This window comes from Sinohyriopsis cumingii, chromosome 1 (assembly GCF_028554795.1).
Source record: "Sinohyriopsis cumingii isolate HCF-2022 chromosome 1, ASM2855479v2, whole genome shotgun sequence".
Lineage (NCBI taxonomy): Eukaryota > Metazoa > Mollusca > Bivalvia > Unionida > Unionidae > Sinohyriopsis > Sinohyriopsis cumingii.
The window spans coordinates 158,429,793-158,445,624 of NC_142961.1; the positions used below are offsets into that span (position 1 = coordinate 158,429,793).

Genomic DNA, 15,832 nt, shown 5'->3' on the forward strand with positions numbered 1-15,832 from the left:
GTCAAGGAAGATATATATATATATATATATATATATATATATATATAGCGAATTTCTAAACAGAAATATATTCACGCTGTAATTTTACTCGGTACTGTATGTAGCAATCCGGCATAGGTTATAATAATTTCTGAAACATATATCTGTCAGATGTCTTCGCAGGTCATTGCTAAAGCATAGATCTCAGATACTCGAGGTCTGGCGATCGTATCCCATGATTTTCGATGGTGGCGAATATTTTCTCGATTTTTTCAAATACAATTGGGAGCCCAGCCTCGAACTAAACAGAAAAACACACACACACCCAGCCATATCACCACGTGGTGGGTCATCTTTTGCACTCTCCCGGAGTTGATTTTGGGGAAGGTGGAATAATATGTTGCAAGAATGCATAATTCAGAATCTGATCTCTATCACACTTGATCATAGAAATGTGATCTCGCCGTAGTTGATTTAATTGTTCTTGCGTAAATAAAATGTCTTCGTTGCCGTATTCATCAATAGCTATATTAACACTAAATTGTTCTTTGTTGACTGGAGACTGTGTCATTATTGTTCTTATGGAGTTTTCAAGTACCTCCCCATTGTCGTGTATGAATACCCTCACCAGCTGGTACATTATCTAATATACCTCTTGATTAATTGTAAAAATCATTAAGATCTTACGTTTAAATTTATATTCAGATTTTTCATTTCTTAAATCGATTAAGTTTACAGATTGGTCAGCAAGTTTGAAATTTATTCTTGATAATAACGGATTATGATATAGTAGATAAACAGGATTAATAGGTTATTGTACAATACAATATCCGGAAGTTAATTGCGGAGTAAAAGTATACAGAATATATCCTTGCTGAGCTTGATTTGATTTTTCAAGATCTATTTGATAGCTGCCATCAATTACATCGCATACAGGATTGACTGTAATCGTTGATGTTGTATTAAAGAATCCTGGTGAAATATGACGACCTTCATTATATGGATTATTATTGTGTCTTAGAAGAGATGCTGGTGGCGATATTTTTCTCCGTGATTCAACGATTTTAGGAAAGTTTTCATTGATATGATCGTTAAGTGATCTTTTAAGTTTGTCAGTTTAAAATCTGGGAAGTATAACTGTTTGTAAATCTGCTTCAGTTATTCTATAGTGATTAATATGTAGTTGTCTGATATTTGTTGTTTTTTTTTTACTTCCTATATCATAAGAGCTATCATTTTTTATTTCAATAATAGCTCGATTAGCAAACTCAATATCTGATACAATTTGATTTAAATGTTGTATCGTTTCAGTAATTTTCTTTCTTAGATCGTTATTTTGGATACTCCAGAATATAATTTTTAAATAATTGCACTAACGTCGTGAATGTAGTTGTATGTTTGGTTTTAATTTCATCAGCCAATGATCTGAAATTGTTTTTCATTAACAATATGATCGGAAGGTTTTCTGTCAAAATAAATTATTGACAACGGTCTTTTATGAAATAATCAACCTTCAGGAAATTGAATACGATCATCTGTATAATGACGCCATGGATATCCATCTCATTATTGTGGTGCACTCAAACATAAAAAAAAAAAATTCGTTAATAGAGAAATCATCTCGCTGAGGTTCTGGTAGTCTTTCATATTCTGATGGAATTTCAGGCCAACCTAAAACAAATCTGATTGACGATTGATAAATATCTACAACGTAATCTGTAGAATATTTTTCAATCGCAGATGATAATGTCGGTTCGTCAACTGAAATAGCTATTTTCGCTTCTTTTCCGGTTATAGTTTTTAGTCTGCGTTGAAATTCATCATTGATTTGTTCGATTTGATAATTACCTGTAGGAATAGAAACAACATTCCATTATGGTGTTCCATGATCTTTATTTCTATTTGCAAATACTAGTGAATTATTTGCATGTAATCCACAGAATTATTTTGATCTGATATTTGGCCAGCTGTAATATACTCGTAATTGCTCTAGTGCGATTTCTTTCACTGAAATTGCAGTTGGAAAGTTAATACTAAATTCTGGATTAATTGAGCTTAACGTTATCATTGTTATTTTTGACGGAGTCGTATTGCTTACGATTTGTTGTAGTAGCTCGCTTAGCGATGTCAGTGGAGTTGACATCGTTATTTATATCTTGATTTTCTAAATCAATCACAGTCATTGCTTCTTTGTAGATTTTGATCATCTCCGTGAACTCAAAATCTGATATTTTTTCATCACTAAGGCTCGTTGATAATAAAGAGGATAATTTGGAGTATGATAGCGTTGCTGTGTATAATTTTATTATATAATCATGCAATTTTGCACTTCTGCACATGCATATTTGGCAATGATATTAAGAATATCGGCAATCGATGTTGCAGTTGAAACACAAATTGTTACAACTACTGGTGCCATCATTGTTATTGCTGATAATAATGCGCTGGTTCTAGCAATAACAACAGACGCTGAATAAACAATTATAGCAACAATAACTACACGTATGCGATATTTTTTTTATTTTCACTCCATTATCGTCAACGATATTTTTCAATTTTGTTTGCCATTCACGTGCTTGATTATATCTATAATGTTTCGCTGCAACATCACGTTGAACGTTGATCGGAATACTCATTATATTTTAATTGGGTGAGAATTTAGCTACTAAGTCAAGACGCCAATAAGAGATCAAACCGAGGTTTTTTCTTCCTCGGGTTCCACATTAAATGCTACCTCGTCGTTTTAATCTAACATCACTAACATGGATCCACCTGACGAATAACGCCGTGAAATCATGGTAGATATTATTAATGTTACAGTACCGGGTACTGAGAGCCTGTATATACCGGTAACCTCAGCGCGATGTTTAATGGTTTTATTGACTGGTGACCATTATGCTTGGTCAGACGTTACTGCATATACCTTGTTAATTTGCTTGAGGGGAATTTTAATCAGATTATTTTTTAACGATATCAGGAATTCCACTTATAACATCTTCTAGTCTTTTTCTAATCGTTTCAATATCTGATATAGCTGTTTTAATATCGCCAAGTTTGGTGTTAATATCAACAAGTCTTACGTTAACAGTCGACGGGGTGCCAAAGAAATCATCTGCAATTTCATTAAGTTTTTGAAAGTTTCTATGAAGTCTTGTAAAGGCGCTTACGTGAGAATCATACTCAGCTCGTACCTTGGATAATTTAGTACCTACTGTGTCTACATATTTTTTTGTTGCAGCAACCTCATCAGATGTTTGATCTCTTAAAACAACTATCTTATTTCCATTCATGCTGAGTTAACCTGTCATTGTATCAGCGGTAGATCGTAAACGATTAGCAACACTTTTTGTAATTTCATTTGTAATAGTTGCGATTGATATAATTGAGTCTCTGATTTTACCGTCATCGGTAAATATTGGAATCTTATCCTCAGTAGCACCGAGAACTCTACGAACTATATCATTCCATTTGATGTTGCTCGTCTTTAAAACACCGTATTTACCCTGAAAAATAACAACTTCATCTCGGTCAACTCCAGAGAGGTTCATAATATCGGCAAGTTCATCTTTAGTCGCGTAATTTGACAAATCAATGTCATTTTTTTTTTCTTCTTGCCCTTAGTGGTACCACCAAGAGAAGATCTTCCGTGAATATCAACCACTATTTAGATCTGTTTAAAACGACGCGGTTGCTTGTATACTCGTGCACGACTTTATGAGGTGCATCGGAAGATTTTGATATAGCGTCAAGTACATTAATTACTACATGAAAACATATTGGTGAATCAGTTAGTGTTTGTGTTGCTAATCTTCAATACCAGACTGGAATGTTTCTGGCGTATTTTAAAAATTCTATTGGCGGAGGAAGCCCGTATGAATCGAAATAAATGGAGGTAGGTGCATCAATTGCGTATGCCACCAAATGAGTACCAGGCCCTGAACTATTATCAAGATGCATAATTCCCGTCTCAATATTGTTTTGGTTGTTTTGGTAACTGGTCACGCATAAAAACACCACTGAAATTTTTTATATTTAATTTTTCAGCAGCATCAAGTAAATCAAAGTTAGACATTGGAAGAATTAACGAAGTGTTCCTGGAAGTCTCAAACCTTTCCCGTACCGATAAGGGGTTACCGGTAATCTTAGACCCCTTCTCTTTCTTATATCCCTGTCCTGTTGCTTTCTTTAATGCCATTTCAGCGGCGGTTCCAGCAGCACTGAGTGCAGCTGCTTTTGCTACAGCTGGAGCTGCAGCGGCTATTAATGCTTGTACAGCTGCAAGAAGTGGAAATATACCACCTATTATAATTGAGTCTGTAATAGCGCTCGGAGAAAGATTAAGTTGACCTCTGGTTTTTGATTCTAAAGCCTTATTAAAATGTTTAAGCTGAGCCTTGGTTAATGATAATTTGTTTGGACCACCACTAGAAACATGATCTTTTTGAGTGATATTTTTATTCCACATTTACTTGCAAGTTTATATTGTAATTTTTTCACCTGACCGGAAGTCAGGGTCACTGTAACGTGACTATACGACATTTTTATAACATCATGAGCGATTTAATTACGTGTTTTCTACTGATGCGTCAGTAACTCTCATTCTTCCACCAGCACCTTAAAGTAATATTGCTTTATCTGAAAGAATAACTGCAATTGCTCTGTAATCACCATGAATAATTGGTGGACCAACTACAGCAACAGGAGGTTGTGTTACTTGAGCTCGAATGTAAATATCAACGACAGATTGTCTAGATAAATCAAGATGCTCCAGCGAAAAGTAATAAATTGGATACAGCGTCGTAAAATCTAATTGTGATATTTGCAACCCTGTGTCTATGTTTTGATCACGTCCCATAAATATCATTAATCGATGATATGCACGCGCTACATGATTTTGATCAAAATTTAATAAAATATTCTCAGCTGGTTTTTAATGCCCGTTTATCCGTAAAGAAACTTCATTAACTCCAAGTTTGTCAAATGTCATATGACTACGTGCTTGTGAATTTACTCGCATAAAAACCAACAAATATATGTCGTGGTGCAGAAACACCCTGCTGTGATGCTATATGCCATGTAAATAATCCATTAACACTAGTTTGAACACTGTCTGTGGTCACTGTCAACCATGAAAACAATGATTTACCGCCCTAGATCCATAAAAGAAAGTAGTTTTTGTTCGTCGGTAATCATTGGAATCATTACCTGCATCCACAATGAACGTTTTGTTACCATTACTTTACCAGCATCACCAGCAGGTCGCTAAATTGCATCATCATCAGTAGCCTTTCTTACAAGTGCAACTGTATGTCAAGCTCCAACGATAGCTTTTCTAACATTTTTGCAAAATCCAAAAATATGTGACAGTGGAATAGCGCATGAAAATTTTCTACGAACATCTTTCAGCATTAATCGTCGTGATAAAAATTCTAAGTTGTAATCTTGAATAGCACCATGAGACACCGGCCACACGTCAGCGTCGGCGTTGTTGGCAAAGTTTCTTGGTCGTCTTATATTATGCAGTCTGTGGTCAGGTCTGTCAGTACTGTCTTTGGCGAACACCATTGTCGGACCAGCTGATCTTGAATAATCATCTGAATATCTTGCTAGACCTATTATCGTCGTGGCAACGTCAAGGTCCTTCTGAATTGATTCAAAATTTCTTCCCTCGATGATATACGTGGCACTGTCAAATAACGCCATGATACCGTTGTTGGCAAAACCAACTCTAAAATCAGCTGCGTACTCAGTATCATGTGTTCACCTTCTACCTCAATAAATGCTTTAGCGGATAAGAAAAATCTGCTTGTATCTTGAACTTGTAATTCAACTCGCCCAAGCTGATTTGGTTGTCGTGCGTCATAAGAATAAAATTAACAATCGCCTGTAGATTCATCTTTAAGAACCGATGCGTCCATATCGAGCGCGGGATCGGATACACGTTTGAACATTTTATTATAATTATTATCGTCTAACACGAAGACCACTTCCTGCTATCAAACTTGAAGCTATATTTTTTTCTGCTTCACCAGCCAACTCTGATAGTCTCTGGTTTGTGGCTTGATTTATTATTTTACGGACATTTGCAGGCATAATTTCAGTACTATGTAATTTTACAGGTTGTGGTTTTCGTCTAATTAACCGTGCTAGTCTATAGTTGATTGTTGAGAACGCTTTACCGGCAAGATTACCAACAGCGCCGATGCCTTTATCACGAACAGTCTCAATAGCCTTCATCCCTAATTGTTTTACAATTGGTATTGCTTTTGGAACTATCCTTCTAAATAGACCTTGAACAATATCACCAAGTCCATCTCTGCAAATCGCTTTGTAAGTTAGTAATTGTGAGATCACTACCCTGACCATTACGGGTCTACGTTGTGCATTGTGTGCAATGATTTTTTAAATTACATGTTGATTAATTAGTTGTTTTTTGGTTGCTGTGATAATCATCAGCAATTTCATCGATGAGAGAACGATAAATGTTGCGATCCATAATACCTCCAGTAAATAATCTTCGACAAATGTCAGATATTTCATTAATGATTTCAGGCGAATTATTTCCTGCGCGTTTTCCTCCGATCAAAATTTCTAATCTGTCCACGTCAGAAAGAACACTGTCAGGACAAGCAATAAGACCGATTCCTTGAGGAGAAAAACCACTTCCTGTAGCGCCTGACTTAGGTTCGTAAATTTCATCATTATTTAGCCATTTAGCTTCTTTAACGGTCACATTTTCTTCTTTAGCTATACTTTTATATCTCGCCTTTCTATGTCTCATTACTTCTTGCTTAAAGTCAATAAAATTCTAATATATTTCTTTATTTCTAAAAGAAGCAGCAACTAATGCTGATGATGCTCGATTATTAAGTAATGCATGACTCCCCTTAAGAAATTCATTTCTATAAACACTAGGTTTTTGCTCAGGAGGTTGTGGTTTTGATTGTGACCGAGTAATAATTCGTGACTCGGGAGACTGTGGTTGTTTTTGTCGTCGTTCTATTTGTTGCTGCGGTGTAGGAAGCTGATAGGAAGGTTCTTGCTTAGGTGGTTGTGGTTTCGTAGGTGATTCAGAAAGTGGAACCGTCCATGGATCAGTTTCTTTCTTCTATTTTGCTCGTAGTTGATCTACTTTTGCAAAGAAATTAGCAAAATTTGAATCACCCGTACTAATGCCACCCTTATTATGACGAATTTTAAAGATCGTCTTGTGATATTCATCTTCATAAAGTTCCTGATGTTCTGGTAACATATCAGACAAATAATTAGAATCGTCGGCAGTATATTTAGCTAATTGATCATCATTCATACTTTTAATTTTTAATACGTTCCAAGTTTAAATTTATCAATTAATTTTTTAACAGAAGGACGAAGTTCTCTCTCTTGTTCTTTCTTTCGTCGTTTTTTGTTCTTTCTTTCGTTGTTTTCGTTCTTTCATTTCTTGCTGTTTGTGTTCTTCATATTGATCATGCACATCGTTTACCGCCTTGATGTATTCTATATACGATGCACTTTTGTGTCGATTTGACCTTTTTTTAGTTTTAATTTTATAAAACACATCAGCCCAGTGTTGTAGACTGGAAATATATTTACCATATGTTGGTCGCAACATTTTTTTCTTTCTCATTTCATAGTGTGCAACAACAAGAGCTGGAAATCCATCTGGATCGGTTTTATCGATTAATTTTTAAGCATCTTCATTAAATTTATTACGTAATTCTTCTACTATTTCTTCATCAGTTTTTTTTCTTTTTTCTTTTTAGTAATAGGTTTTGCTGATAGAGGCATTCGACCAGGAAGATCTTATAAAAGTCTTAATGTTTTTCCGTTTTTTCAGCTATTTTTTTAAGTTGAGGAAGAAGGGGTTTAGTTTTTTCAGTAACAGGCTTGAATAATTTTTCTGTACCTTCTGCATATTCAACTTGTGATTCTTGACGTTCTTGCAGTTTTTGTCTAAACGAATCACGAACAGGCAAAAACTTTTTGATTGCTTCCAATCTTTCTCCAGCTAATCTAGCTGTATAAGATTCCATAGCTGGTGCCATATTATTGATATATAATAATGATCTAATTATAGCAGCAGAGGAGGCACGACCTCAATGAGACGTCATATGAGTAAACGAAAACGCGCATACAAAATTTAGAAGAAAAAAAAACAAAAATTAACAGTCACAAAAAAACAACCCCCATGAGAGGTTAGAGGTTTCACGTTATTGCCCTTATTATTTTTTATGTTTTTAGTATGAGGTCCTAAGTTTTCAAAGTTACGTTACAGCAAAAGGTATGTTCGCCTCTTCTGCGCTCTCTCTCTCTCTGTCTCACACACACACACACACACACACACACACACACATATATATATATATATATATATATATATATATATATATATATATATATATATGGTGAACGGGAATCTCTGGTTATCTTAATGTTCGATATATTTCTCAGCATTTCACCTGATGGGTATGCCGTGCTTTTGTGATAAGGTTATCTCTCTACGCACCGCTTTGACTTGCTTGATACAAGTAGACACATGTATATATTGTTACGTATATCTGATTTAATATATATATATATATATATATATATATATATATATATATATATATATATATATATATATATATATATATATATATAAATTTAATTGTTTGTTTGTCAGTTTTAATTTTTTATTTTTCTTTCACGCTATTGTAATGTAAATTTATTCACTAGAGATGATACTTTTTCAGAAAATTGTTTGACCTTGACTGTCAAGTTAGTTTGTTGTAGCCAGATTTTAAATTATAATTATCTTCAGATCATTTGGATTTCAAAAGTTCTTCTCCTTTTTCCATTTTTACAGAATTTTCCAGGAAAATAAATTATTAGTTAACTTTTAAAAAGCTTGTTGTTTTCACTCTTTCTGTGTTACTGTTTATTCGAGCCTAAACACGTAACAGTATGTATCTATATATGTATGTATGTATGTAAGGGGGTAGGGGAGTGAGAAAGTGACCATTTTGAATACAAACTTTAATCCAGATTGTTTAAATATTTTGAGATACTTACAAGCGTCTGATTGAAATAAATGCATTAGATAAAACGGACAAGCAAAAATTTAAAAGTCCATAAAAGCACTAAGTTATAACGAATGCCAGGTTTGTTAGTGTTATCTGCATACTACCACTGTAATGCTTAGCCCTACCATAGTTTTGTCGCATATGTCAAATTAGAGGTATAAAAAATTATTGTCCATACACCGTACTGTGACTTAGGAACATTTCCAAAAATGAGGTACTGATTTAGGCTGTTCTTTTCTCAAAAGATCATCCGAGGACATGATGACAATATACAAATAGAAACATATCCAAGGTAGTAAAACGCAATTGAAACTTTTCTTCAGTCTCATCACCAGTATTATTTTTTAATTCAGTCAAAATCACATCAACTGTGCTTGCAAGAAAAGCATACTCATAGTCATACAAATTTAGGTGACATTAAAGCGTTTCAATTCAGTGCCATCTCTTTCACATGCTGATAAAATAGATGAAATAAATGTCAAATAATTTACCTACCCCACCCCTTGAATGTGCTTGAGACTAAATACTCTCCTGTGAGTGCGAGGAGAATTTTCTTGAATACGAGTTAGTGGTCCTATTCCACTTGTATTCTTAATCGTTTGATTACCTGATACTTGTTTAATATATATCCTGTGTGGGAGTATTTCTCTTGTAAATCCTTTAACTGAAGATAGGCTTTGAGATTACAAGTCTGCTATGAAATGAGAGAGAGAGAGAGAGAAAGAGACTTTACAAGGTAGAAGATAGTTCCATTCGAGTTTTTTACTTTTTTCCATTCATCCATATTTTAATAAAGAAAAGAAAAGTGAAAAATTTCAATATGTAATAAAATGAGGACAAACGTATTCTTATTGTCTGAGACTGTTTCATACGCTTTTAAAAATCATTTCGGCACACCTAGCATGTTGTCTGCTGAGAAATTAATCAAAAACTCTCCAATTATACAGTCACAGAAAAGTACTTTTTTAATTCTTGTTCACATACTTACTGACAGATTTTTTCTTCTCCAAAATATAATGAAAAGCGATAAATATGGTCCCCTTGAAATGACTTGGGGTAGGAAAGGTGTAGTTTGATATGAGTTATTTATTAAGATTCAAACCACAGTTAAAAATTTTCTTCTTTCGAATTAGTACCCTATTGTTAATTCTATATTGCACCGCCTCTCATTTTATCTAAGACATCCAGCCCTGATTTATTGTTGTGATACACATGTACCAATAGTTTGGCTCGAAACATTGTTTAAAAAAAAAGATTTTTTTTTAAAGACTTAAACACTGTATTTTGATAAAATGTTTTGAAATCTGATTTGTTAGAGTTTCTGCCTTTCCATTCAAAACACGCCCGTTTCACTGGCTCAGTCCCAAAATCACGTGAGATTAGCAAACTCCTAGTCTAGCTCAGCCTTCTAACTCCGACTTTTATGTTACCATAAGTTATATTACAAGACACATCACTTCCATAGAAACCGAATTGTATAATTCAGAGTATAAAGTAAAAGGAAATATGACAATATACAAACCATTTTGAATGAAGAAAATCTAGAATGTTGAAGGTGCGCAGCTTCTACAGTTCTATCTCAGCTCTCCATTTGGACTGTGAGCGATAGTTATCATTTATTGTCAACTATCTGGATATTATCTACCCCATATAGATGATCTAGACCTTGCAACCTGTACCACCGTACATCAAACCAAGTTCCTACGTGTACCCAACCCTGTTATCTATCATCCTCATGTACATTTATGCACTTTTCATCCTGAAATTTGTACGTAATATTTGTTTTTAAACATTACGATTAATTTGCATAAGGCTGAATTCATAACTGATCAATTTTCCCCCGTATGTATGTAGATGGATGGATGGATGCATGGATCGACGCATGAATTGGTGGATGGATGAATAGATCGGTGGATGGATAAATGGATGGATATATACATGTATGACTGTATTTGCAACAAAAAATCCATGTTACATATGAATTGTAAATAGGGTCACCCTAGCGTCAATGGGAATTAGCATTACAGACCCCGCCCTGGGTCACTCTAGCGTCAAGGGAAAATTAACATGGAGAAAAATCGTGGGTCACTCTAGCGTCAAGGGGAATTGAACATGGGAATAAATCGTGGGTCAATCTAGCGTCAAGGGGAATTGAACATGGGAATAAATCGTGGGACTGTCTAGCGTCAAGGGGAATTGAATATGGAGAAAAAATCGTGGGACTGTATAGCGTCAAGGGAAATTGAACATGGAAAAAATTGCTGGGTCACTCTAGGGACAAGGGGAATTGAACATATGGAAATTGAACATGGTGAGTCTGTATAGCGTCAAGGGGAATTGAACATGGTGGGATTGTCTAGGGACAATGATGGTAGAGGGTCAAACACAACAGAGACAGAGACATACATACACTAGTACAAACGTGAGATTTATATATAAAGCATTACCAAGACCTGAAATCTTGATGGGGTGTTCAAAAATTTGCATAATTGTAATGATGCTATAAATAGCTATAATCAAGGAAATGCTCAACGACAAAATGGATGTGACTAAAAGTAACGCTAAAATGACGAAATTGTCCCAGAATTTAAAGGAAAATAAACATATCCCCGAAAATTAAGTTACAACGGTTTAGAATAAAATGGATAAAATTAGTAACTACTTACAAAATCAACTTGTGTGACGATCATCGATAAACACCCATGTATCTATTTATAGCTATAATCAGCTAAAATTCCTATGAAATTCCACTATCTATTTATAGCTCCAAGTTGTGGGTTATTCCTTTGGAAAATCCCATTATATTTTTATAGCCTCAGCTTGAGTGACGTTCCTGTTTATGAACTCTAGTACATATGTATAGCTACAACCTGTGGAAATCCCTAAGTCCATATTTATAGTCTCGAAATTTACAGCGTCAGTGACGTCACTGTACTGAACACTAGGGGATAAGTGTCAACAGTGTTGCAAGTGGCTGACCTGAATACACGCTACTGCAGGTAGGTAGGTAGAGTGTATCTGATAGGGATAAAGTGAGTTTTATAGGGACAAACAGAGACCAATACACACACACACACACCCACCCACACACACACACAACGTACGCGCGCAGACATACGCACACACACACACACATACACACACAGAGGGAAGAGGAAAAAACAAACCCCAAATATGCTATCAAAACAGAAGGGAGATAATACAAACCCCAAATAAACTATCCACACAAACGTACGCGAACGCATACAAACCCCAAATATACTATCAACACAGAAGGGAGATGATACAAACCCCAAATAAACTATCCACACAAACGTACGCGAACGCATACAAACCCCAAATATGCTATCCACACTCGGGAGGAAGACGAAAAAAAACAACCAAATATACGATCTACACAACGTACGCGAACACACACACACACAGAGGGAAGAGAAAAAAACAAACCCCAAATAAACTATCCACACAAACGTACGCGAACGCATACAAACCCCAAATATACTATCAACACAGAGTGAAGAAAAAAAAGTTTTTTGAAAGCACCTAAGCCCTCACCTGCAATGACCAACTCTGCCAAACACCTACATCCCACCCACACCCCACTCCCAACACTACAAAACCATTTTAACCCGTTATTTTATGGCATCAGTGTGTGATTTAGGAAACATCAAGACACAAAATGATGGATGAATAGACTGACTATTGTTTACGGACTTGCATGCCTAAAGAGCGTGCGTGAAGGAAAACATCCTTCCATTTCAATTCTAACTACAACATGATCCAGAGGGATAGAGAGAGGTGAAAGAGCACAATTTCATAAAGTGTGAGTAAAAACAAAACACGCCATCCTTATTACACAATGTCAAGACCAAGAGACACTTACGTTTTCTTTCTGGTCTATTCTCTTTTAGAAGGTAGTATGAAATTTCACATCAGGGCCAACGCATCGGCTCACATTGTCAATTTTTCCATTTCCATGTCTTTACTGGCACAAGTTCTTCATCATCTTCAATTTCTTCTTCTTCTTCTGAATCCCTCTTCTCTGTTTCGTCTTGTTTCTGTTTCTTCTCTTTTCTCGTAGGGCACTCTGAATTCCAGTGTCCTTTCTCCTGACAACGATATTAGGTATCTTGACTTTTGTCTCTCTTTCTTAGACGAAGCAGGTATTCTGGAGACAAATACCCATTTACCTTTGCAGATATAGCAAACTTCATTAGCACACACTTTCGTATGACTCTCATCAAATCAACGACCAAAAGAGTAAGTTTTGTTGCCACTTTCGCCTGTGAATTATGCTTTCGTATGACTTTTAGCAAATATTTGACCAGCAGGTCGATCTGTGCTGACTCTTCCATCTTCTTGATCGTTTGAGAGTGGAATGAATACTCTGACGCTAAGACACTCTCCTTATATACAGGGACCTGCTGCGTATGAAACCTAGTCAAATGTAATTTTGCAACAAGATGAAACGATTTCATTGAGGAAGTAAAAGGCAATGATGTACCGTATCGCCTCACACAAAACCTGAAGTGTTAGCTCAGATCCGTGTCAGCAATTTCGAAGACGACATAACTGAGCTTTCATCAATGCTCTCCATTTATACAACAAAACCACGAGTCCTGATTCACGCCAAAAGAAACTTCGTTCGGTCCATAAAAAATAGTATCACATCTGAGAAACGCAAAAACGAACTTCCAGAAAACTGAGAACGACGGCTTACACCTACAACGTGAAATGTATGAGTTCAAGTAGTGCGTAAACTTAGTCAAATTAAATTTTTATAGTCAAGACGAAACGATCTCTTTTGGAAGAAGAAAGCAGACACCAAGCGACAATGGCGATCCGTGTCACACAACACTTTTCAAAATGTATATGATCAGAGGTTTGTTCTAGCGATCTGCACGGTTAAATTAAATGTTGATGTATTTTGCAATAAGACGGACACAATTTCCATGGGATCGCCCATGTAACCATTGTTCGTCCATTAGTTTAATTTTTTAAAATATTTTTTTATATAAATCGCCTATAGGATAGACCCAGTAAAGCATGGCCATTCTCATCAATGTGTGAATAGCTACTCAAGTCAATTCGAAGTGAACGCGGTAAGAAAATAAGTATAGCCAATGAAATGGCTTACAACGGGTGATGCATTGTTTTGTTCTAGGACTGTGTGGCATAATAATCCCTATGTTCTTGCGTTGTTACCATTACAGTGCAGACAGACTGAAATGTGAACTTACAAGCCCTCTTTGTGTGTGTTGTACCATTTCTTCTTACCACATCAAAATACTGAGCGTCACAGTATTGGTTCGCGTTTTCAAGCTGACCATTTTTTTATATCTCACTTAAACATTTTAACATAAACACTCACACTCACATCGATAGAGTCAGAACAGACGTGTTACAGTATTGAGGGGCATGTTATCTTTTTTCTTTTCAAACTAATAAATTTGGGGTTTGTATGAAGTAAAGAACCGAAAGTACAGTGAAACTCAAGGATGATGACCCAATCTGTATGTCTATTGATGCGTGTATTTACTTAAGAAGAAATATGACCTCTAAAACACAAAGAGATACGGCAAGCATGATTAGAATGAACATAACGATGTTTTCCTTCACGCCCGTGTAATTTAGAGTTTCAATCCTCTTTGAAGACAAACTTGGTCTCCTTTTGTAGGGCTTGAAATAATAAAAAACCTGAAAAAAATCTTAAGCACTTTGCTATAGATAATTTCATAAACAGGCTAAACAACATAAATACCGTTACAACACTAGAAAGCCTTAAATCTTCTATCAAAAAGAAATGCATCAAAAAATTAAAGATTAACGATAACTAACCAATGAAACCGAATTTAACAAAGGCAGTGACATGTGAAGAAATGACTCTCACTTTGGAAAGATAGGCGAATGTACTCTGTTATGCACCATCAACTTGAAAAAAAATTATAAACAGAGAGAAACCTGAATTCAAAATTCAGTTGTTTTTTTCTTCAAAATTGTTTCGTTTCTTTTTTCTTTTTATGGAACAAATCTAAGTACTAATATAGAGTGGAAAAGGGAAAATGCACATACAAGCTTTGATATTTCTGAAAAAATGAGGGGATATTCCTAACGTTCATAACCACCTATGGACTTGGACTTGTCTGTGACTTATCCACAAAACAAGATGTACATATTTCTGGTCAAGCTGCAAGTGTGTGCGTGTTTTTGAAAATGGTAAAAATGGGATATACAATTTTCTCGTGATACTTATAAAGTGAAGAGTCTGTGCAAGTGTCAAAAGCCAAAGTCATATAAGTTTTGTATTTTGTACGGCTTGTAAAGATTTCCACTTTAGAAAATGTGAAGTATCACAAGTTATTATCACAAACAGAAGTGGAACATAGGGGCTTGCAAGAAAGAAACTAACCCAGACAGTTGGTGTCATCAAGAGTGCTAGAGACGGTACCCAAACTTGCTTGCTTGCTTACTTGAATTAAAGTGATTTTCGCTCTAATGGAGCATATATCACTGGTTTAATAACGCACCGCGTGATTTTTAATTACTCCTAGGGAAAGAAAGAGAGCCTCATCTCCCAGGCTTTTATGTACTCACAGACTACTTTTAAATTTAGCCACTCAGGTGTAGGACTAACTAGTCCTTAACAACCTGACTGAAAGGCTTTAAACATGAGTGGGAATAGCCTCACCACACACTCATTTTTCTGTCCGAGCGTGGTAAAGGAGGAAAAAGGTGCTCAAAAAGACAGCCATGGGTGTTAAGTACTCAACAAAACGCTAGCCCGTACT

The 15,832-nt window shown here is 35.5% G+C and overlaps 1 protein-coding gene across 1 annotated transcript in view; it reads right to left on the minus strand.

The window, feature by feature from the left end:
- LOC149808221 (uncharacterized) overlaps positions 1–10,710 on the minus strand; it is a 162,828-nt gene extending 152,118 nt beyond the window's left edge. The window contains exon 1 of the mRNA XM_089975084.1: positions 10,567–10,710. Coding sequence (XP_089831210.1) covers positions 10,567–10,569 — 3 coding nt within the window. The 5' untranslated portion in view covers positions 10,570–10,710. The remainder of the gene's footprint in view (positions 1–10,566) is intronic.
- Positions 10,711–15,832: the final 5,122 nt, after the last annotated feature.